Raw genomic sequence first — 8,588 nt, 5'->3', positions numbered from 1 at the left:
ATAAGGAGAAGCACAAGCCGGATTTGAACAAGACAAAGAAGATGTCGTACTGTGGCAATAGCCACGGTGGTGATGGAGCTGAGGTTAGGGTTTCGCACATATTGGTGAAGCACCAAGGTTCGTCACTACTTTCCTTTTTGTGAAGCTGATTCTGATTCGGATCCCTCTCAGTGACACATCTCTTCTCACTCTCTGTGGAATTCCGACGAAGATATATTCGGCTCGGAAGAGAACGAAATCTCTGGTGGTGCTGGTGGAGCAGAAGGAGAAGCATAACCAACATTTGGAGCAGACGAACAAGATGTTGTGCTGTCGCAGCAGTGACGGTCGTGATGGAGATGAGGTTAGGTATCACAAAAATATCTATTTACTGAGTAGAAGAAGTTAAAAAGTGTTGTTAAGGTTTCCTATTATGTTTAGATCTTGTTTGAGCAATTAGATATCATTATGAATTGTCGTTGTTCACTCTACAATTTCTTATTTGTTGGGAACTTATCACAATAAATAGGTCACTCCCAATTTATTTTGCAGAATACTTCAAATACTGCTAGAGGATGGGAAGCATCTTGATAAATTTCGTTCTTAAAGGGATGTTTTCCTTTGCATTGGTATGTGATCAGTTGAGATTTTTGTTGGAACTATTCCAAAATTCCAAAGGGTATTGTGTTTCAATTTGGATCGCTTCATTTGTTACTTTGTTACCTTTTGGATTGATGTGTTTTTCTTTTTTTTTTAACTTCTGGTTGTGAGTTAATTGTGTGTATTGAAAATCAGTTTTATGCTTATTAATTATTGTGATGAGATACTGGTTTATGAATTCAGAGAGTCAAGTAGAGGATATGGGAACTTAAGCTGCTGGATATAACAGAGTAGTCGAAGAGAATGGAAAATTATTTATCATGGTTCAGGATCTGAAAGGATGAATTTTTAATTGTTTATTTAATTAATGGGCATTTTCTCTTTATATATTATTGACCAAAGTGGTGGTACTTATTAGTGGTATTGGCTATTGTTAAAAATCATTATTGTTGTTTTCAATCTTTCTTGTTTCTTTATTTTTTTTTTAAAAAGTAATTTGTTCAATGGAGTTAGTTGAGTTAAAAATCAGTATTTTTTCAATACACTTGAGTACAATTAGTTCTGACATTAAAAAATGTTCAATGGAGTTAGAGAATGTTCTGAACTTCTCCAACAACCTAAGAAGGGTAATCAATTTTTAAATTGATCAATTTGGTTTATATTTCAAGTTTGGTGAATATGGTTTATCCAAGTGTTGTCCATTCCAGATTTAGGCATTCCCTTGGTGTGTAGTGGCTTGCTGGTTAATCCATTGAAATGCTTAAAACATTTCAAGAATCAATTAAATTTTTCATTGATTTACTCTTATAAGCGAACAATAATTAACCACCTTATTATGTATTATGGAGTGGTTGGGTGCTTACTGCTTATGATTACTTAATCAATATTTATTTTTAAATGATCTTGTCATTTTTTTATAGGACATCTGTACGATGTTGGCCATGGGGCTTTCTGTCACTTATTCGAAAGTGAGTCTCTTCCCCAAGTTACCAATCTTTCTCACTGGAACTCTTATTTTTGTCATGTTTGTATTTTCTAGAATACAATAGACTAATTTAGAGATCTCTATTTTTATGTTTTCGAAATCCTTAAAAAACTTATTTGTATTTCATGTGGTTTTCTTTATTTTATTTCACAATCATTAATTCATTATTCACTCAATATGTTATATATTTTGTACTTCCAGGTGACAGGAACAAATGTCAGTCGATATGGTAGATTATGTTGTCAATGAACATCACATTAATGTTGATTCTGAGATGATAAAAGGAGTGCAGGTATGCCAAATGCCAATATTTATAATGACCATTTCTTGTTTTATTAAGTGTCTTTGAATTCATACAATTTACAATTCATACTATTTTGTCAACCTCCATCTGGAAACCCTAACCCATCGAGCTAAGCCGATAGATGCCGGCGATGCTGAGAGACTGAGATCTCTGTTGCGGGCTTCACATGCTCACGAAGAGCGTTTTCCCGGTGGCTTGCTTCAAGGCAACTAAAGAATCACATCCCACTTCCTCGGCAACGGCGGTTGCAACTACAAAGGTCCAATCATCATCTTTTCAAGCGTCTTCATTTTCGATTGGTAATGGCTCCGTATCCCTCGAATTCAAACCGTGTCTTCTTCCATCTTTTTATTCAATATTATGCCTATCATCTATTTCTTGATCTCTCTCTTTGATATAACTACCTGTGCGATTCGGGTTCATGGAAAAGGATCATGGGAACAAATTTTTTTTTTGTCTGATTTGTCAGATTCATTTAAAGATCGGTGGTAGTTCTCAAGAGGAAATCAGCCTAGGGTTCATGTCGCTCTGCCTCTCTCCCTTTCCATCATTTGATGTAGGTATGTAGTGGTTATGACTTGTTTCAGATTCTTTAATATTTATTTACTTTGATACTCAAGTTTCCTTCCAATTAACAGGATTTGTTTTTGCCCCTATTTGGGCGTTCTTTTCTGATTCTGTTTTGTAAATTGGGTTTTTTGTTTTGATATAAGATGTTGTGTTCCAGTAACATTAATTGTTTTTGGTCCTGTTTATCCATTCCCTTGTGATTTCCTTCTGAAAATTAGGTGGTTTTGTTTGTATTGCTGCTTGTGTGATAGGTTTAACAAATGAACTATGCTTAATGTCAACTCATTCAAAAAATCTCTTCTCTAATCCCACCCCTGGAATGAATGTTGGAAGATAACACTCAAAATCATCAGAATGTGGTTTTTAATTGATCATAGGGAGGAGAAAGAATAACATGCTTTTCTTCAGCTTCTGATAATGGATAAAGAAGTTAGTTATTATAGCTATTTTGATAGTTTTGTTGAATAAGTTTGTATAGCAAAATTTTAGTCATTTAAATTTTCTACTAACTGTTCAATGCATAAATTTAATCATGCTGGTTCAGATGCTTTTTGAACTTGGCTTAAATTAAAAATTTTATATGATGTTGACTAGAAACATAAATTGAGTTTACTAATTCACATGTGTGGAGTTTTAGTGTTGATATTTTCTTATCTTATTTGTTATCAGTTTTAATGTGTTTTTTAGTGCTTTTATTTCTATGTGAAAATTCTAAAATATCTTCAATTTCCTAACTGATTTAAGGTGCTAGAAATGACATGCTCTAAAGTTTCTCAAATAAATTTCTACTCATAAGAAGGTCCCAAATTTCTGTATAATTTATTCTTACTTTTGGTTAATGATTTGGACCCTTTTTCCCGAGTGTGAAAATTAAAAAATTGTGTTTGACTCTGTGTTCTTGCTTTTCTTTTGTTGTTTGTAGATTTTATTCCGAGCTGAAAATGCTGCAATAATTACAATACACTTTTTCTTTTGTTGTTTGTAGATTTTATTCTAAGCTGAAAATGCTGCAATAATTACAATAACACAAAGTGTAGTATTTGTGAGTTCAAATCAGTTTAACAAAAAATTTGTGGCTTTGATTAGTCACTTGAATTGGATATTGCCTAATTAGTTTAGCAAAAACTTTGTGGCTTTGATATCGCCATTATTATAACTATATATTTTCTTTAGACTCAATTATAATTTTACTTCTCATAAGATTCAATTTATTTATAAAATTATTTTTTCGAAAGATGGATATTTTAAGTTTTCAAGTATCATCTTAATTTGATAGAAGTTTTTAGATTTCATTTTGTAGTTGAAGATAATTGTTTTATTTAATATTTAATTTTCTTTTTTTTTCTTGGTTTGTGGGTTAATTAGAAACTTTATTCTACAGTACATATAAACAATTAATATCTACACAAAGTTTACTTTTTTTTATGTTATCAAAAGTTATTCATCCGGTCCATATAAAAAAAAGGAAATATTACTTAAAAAAATTGTTAGGAAGATTTTATTACTAAACATAATTTTTTATGATAAAATTATTAACAATAATTAACTTTTCTTTTAACAAGTTTCATGTATAAGAGGAAGAATCATATTTTTTTATAAAAAAATTAATACATTCTTAATTATTTTTTTACTTATTTTTTATTAATTTGTTTTATATTTCATACAATTTTCATTCAGTAATTATTTTTTTCAATTTTTTTCTGTAATTTTCTATCATTTTTTTCTCTAATTATCAATAGAAATAAAAATGGAAAAAATTGTTAAAATTAATTACACTTTGAGACAGATAAACTTTATTTATATCAAAAATTCTCAAATGAATAAAAAAAATTATATTACAGTATATTTTTCTCAATATTTAGTTATTTTTAGCTATCATAGATATTAAAAAATTTTCTGAATAATAATTGTGAAATTAATTGTATTGTCTAATGATTCATCTCTCATAACCGTTCTTTTACTGTCATTTATTTTTAAGGAATTATCTACATTATTTTAATTATAATCTTATATCTTCTATTAGTATTTCTAGCTCTTTAATATTACCAAGAAACATTAAAAAATCAAAGCTCACTCTATCTTCTCCCACTCCCCTCCCTACCCTCACACGCGCGCAATAAAAAAACAAAGCTCACAAGCATTACACACACACGCAATAAAAAAAAAGGGAGGTCAGAAAGAAGACCTAACGCCGTCGCCGTCCATCTTCTCTCTCTGGGGTCTCAGCTCACTCAACCCAGAGAGACCCCGCCCAACTTTCTGCATCGTTAAACTCCAAATAATCATACAAGATACAAACTTGTCGTCATCTCCAGTGGTCCCGGCGTATCCATTTCTTTCAACAGGTAAATTTTCTGACAATCAAATAACAAGTTACGGTTTTACCCTAACTGTTGCAGTCCCAACATGATCTTCTCTTCGGTTTTTTTTCTTGTGCTTCTCTTTTCATTTTTTCTAGCTTTCCTTTCGGTGATTTCATCAACTCAAGTTTTGTCTTTTGAAAATATTCAGTTAATACCTTTATGTGAATACTCTCAGTTCAAGTATCCTTTCTGGTTATTTTTTTGTCTAATACTAAAAATTTTATTTGTTTTCCATCTTGCTGAGTCTTAATTTTCACCAATATAAGAAATTGTCATATCTTTTGGCATGCATGTATCATTCAAGAAGAAGTTCTTCCCCGATTTAAAAAGAGAGAAGAAATTTTTTATTTCCAAAATAACGTATCTCTGACCCTTGGATATCTCTAATATCTTATTGTTTTTAATTTCTTTTTTTTTCTTTTTGTTAGCAGGTTCTCACACGTGGGTAGGTGCTACTTTTGTTAATCATCTTGATTAGGAAGCTACATTTAAGGTAACATACTAAAATCTAAGTTATTAATGTGAGAGAACTTCAAAGGATAATAACAGAAAGCTATTTTTTGTTAATTTCTTTTTAGCAAGTTAATTAATTCAGTTTCAGTGAGGTTGTATTGTCTGTGTGAAGTTCCATAATTTTGGTATTACTATGTTTTATCGAATAAGAAAAAATATTAAGCAGATAATCTAAAACATTTCTAAGAGTAAAAAAAATAAAATCGTAACTATAATTTTTTGATATTCATTCTGGTCTTTTATATTTTATTATTCATCTAATTTTTGTATATTCCCTTTTTTTTGGTTGTTTGTAATGCATATTCTAATTAACAAATTCATAATTCATGATTGTTTCTGTAGATTACTATTAGTAGTAGTTGTTAGCTTTCTTAAACTTCTCAACATTATCATTAGAATTTAGTAGAAATTTAATTTACTAGAATAAATAATGATATTTTTGTTCCTGTATCTCTTCTTTTGTTTATGAATGGTTGCTGTTCTTTCTTTATGTTTGTTCTTTAAGTTTCTTTATTCAATTTTATCACCTGTTTTTCTTGAATTTGTTGAAATATGCTGTTAGGGTTTACTTTATTATAATGCTCTCTTTTGCAGTAAGAGATAACATCTTTTTTTTCTTCTTGAATCTTTATATGAAGCCTCTCTATTTGATAAGTATGAATGGCCATGGATGCCAATAGAGAAGATCCAAATAGGTATGGTGCTGAGCATTAGAGAAGATGTTTTCTTTGCTGCATTTTCAATTCAATTGAAGTCTCATTTACTTTTCCATTCAATATTTTTCAGATTAACTTATGAAAATTTTAATGTCAATTAAATATCGATGTAATGCCATCTATAGTTTTTTTTTTAATTCTTACTCAGATATTTTTCATGTTGTAATTTAATTTTATTGGCTTCTCATTTGTATGTGGGCCAGATTTCAGAAGTTGTTGTAATTTATACAATATGTTGTATAGTAATTTTCTAACGTGGTCTCTTGGGTATTTTTCATTAATGTGCTTTTAGTTTGTTACTATTTTTTTTGTATACTTAGTCAGTTGTTTTCTTGGTTAAAAGTCTCAGTCTTAAATTCTAATCATGCCATTATGTGCTAATAGGAGGTTTTTAGCAACCCAGCTATATTGGCCCAGCGGAAAATAACTAGTTTTTAGATTTCGCGATTTCAGTTAGCAGGTAACGAAATATAATGGCCAATGTGCAGTTTTGGACAGTAGTATCAATCTTAATTAATTAGATTACTGATTTGGCTTGATGTTCTTTAATTTGTTATTTTCTACTATTTTCTGCATGTGTGAGACTGATTACTTTGCCCCTTTGTCGCTTTTCTATGGATATTTTGTTTAAATTCATTGAGCTGTTTACTGAACTAGAATCTTCTCAATTATTTATTCTAAAGCTTTCTTCTCATTATAATGTTAGTTCATTTACGTGATTATTGTTCTCTTGTGTTGCTCAGTTGGTAATAATGGTAGATTTAAAATACCTCTATTTGCTAAATAATTAGGTAAAATTATGTGAAGCTTTTTTAGCATGTTTTGTTACACGAGTTAACTTTGGAAAGAAATTTGAATATAGGGTGACAGAGCTCTTCCCTCAAATTTTGTTTCAACTCATGGGGAAGGATTAGGGCCAATATTGTATGTCATTGATGAGTTAGATAATTGTTTATCGCTGGAGGTGATCAGAAAAAATGATCAGTTGCTCATAACTGAGTACTCATTTGAACTGATTAGAACTTTCTATCTTATCGATAGACCGGCATCTGTTCAATTTAGGTATGTTGGTTTTGGAATTTTTTTATTTCATTGTTCGATAAGGACAACCAACCCATCCAACTTCACGTTGATCCTGACTGCTATGTTCCTGAGCTAATGGACCTAGAGACACTTGATAATGTATCAAGAGTCTTCCACATAAAGTATACCAGGATGGAAGAGGACTCATCAGCTGATGTGATTGTTCTATCTGGGTCTGAACCATCAGATGATCAGTTTTCATCGGATGGTGATGAAGACAATGATCAAGATGGGCCACTGGTGGGGGATAATCCACATAATCCCATAGATTTGTCTAGTGGCAGCAGTTTATCATTGGAAGTTGATGAACACATTAACGCGTCAAATGAATTGGCTGATCCTAGGTAATGCTACATGTAACTATTTTTCTTGTGTTTTGTATTTTAATATCATGGGATAGCTTTCTATTTTTTACTGTGGTGACTAAGATTCATATTATCTTGAATTAGATATGCTCCAGAGGTTTCTTATGAAAAGAAGATCACAGCTTCGGATCTTGGACAATCTAGATTGGTAACTTGATCTTAAAGAGTGTTTTCTTTTTTTTCTGCAAACTTAGTGGATGTTCTTCCTAAATCTGTTATTCATTGTGTATGAAAATATTATGTTTATGTTAACTATGAATTATTCGTTGCAGTATTTGGCTTCAAAATTTGCTGTGTATCTTAAACCATCTGGAGATGGTTCGATTTGGACGATCACTGGTCCAGATTCCAATGTAGAGAAAAATGTGTTCTTTTTTCACTTACTGAATAGTGGAGGAAGAGGTACAGAATGGAAATTTGGGGTCGGGTGGAGTGAATGTTGTAGTACATACAATTTAAAGGAGGGTGATAGCATTACTTTGAAACTCAGCTCGATAGCTAACCACCAGATAGAGTTATCGATTCAGCGACGTTAGGCCTCCTATGTATAACTCTATTTGATGGATATTTTGAATTATATGTTAAGTTATCTTGGACATATTTTATTTTTTGTTTAATGAACAAATTTATATATGTTGTATATATTTTGTTTTGCTAACAGTAAGTATCCTGACGTTATGTGTTCTTAAGATAATACGTAATAGTAAACTACATCTCTGTTGTACTTTTTTTCTGTTTTTTTTTTTAGTGTTTAGCAATTGTTTGAATATTTTATTAACTTTTATTATCTTACAAAATATGTTATATATTTATTGACATATTGAATAATTGTTGTAATCTATTTTTTTATTTTAGTCTAATGATAATTTTGTAATTATTCAAAATTAATACAACATATCTATTTTTATAGAATACATTTTAGTTATATTCTTAGTATTTTTATTTTAAAAAGGTTTAAATTTCGTGAATCCCGTGCATTGCACGGGTTATCACGCTAGTTATTATATACTACAAGTATTTATTAAAAAATAATACTAATAGATATTATACAATTATGAAAAAAATAAATTTATAATTATTGTTAAATAATAATATAATTAATTTAAAATA

General features: G+C 30.3%; 1 protein-coding gene and 1 pseudogene across 1 annotated transcript; one reads left to right on the top strand and one right to left on the bottom strand.

Moving 5' to 3' along the window:
* The window catches only part of LOC107480076 (uncharacterized), a 72,986-nt pseudogene that overhangs the window by 62,605 nt on the left and 1,793 nt on the right, over window positions 1-8,588 (bottom strand).
* On the top strand, window positions 6,494-8,136 carry LOC107480131 (uncharacterized). The gene is made up of 2 exons (XM_052259290.1): window positions 6,494-7,457; window positions 7,563-8,136. Exons 1-2 carry the CDS (start codon window positions 7,189-7,191, stop codon window positions 7,633-7,635), a joined length of 342 nt encoding a protein of 113 aa, XP_052115250.1. The 5' UTR covers window positions 6,494-7,188; the 3' UTR covers window positions 7,636-8,136.

Source organism: Arachis duranensis, chromosome 3, assembly GCF_000817695.3.
Source record: "Arachis duranensis cultivar V14167 chromosome 3, aradu.V14167.gnm2.J7QH, whole genome shotgun sequence".
NCBI lineage: Eukaryota > Viridiplantae > Streptophyta > Magnoliopsida > Fabales > Fabaceae > Arachis > Arachis duranensis.
The sequence above is the reverse complement of the archived record's forward strand: the minus strand, read 5'-3'. Positions and strand labels throughout refer to the sequence as shown.

Excerpts from the sequence above, each read along its gene's own strand:
- LOC107480131 (XM_052259290.1), top strand. The coding sequence starts at position 7,189 with ATGGACCTAGAGACACTTGATAATGTATCAAGAGTCTTCCACATAAAG. Across the intron at positions 7,458-7,562 it reads AATGAATTGGCTGATCCTAG|ATATGCTCCAGAGGTTTCTT; the intron begins GTAATGCTACAT and ends ATCTTGAATTAG.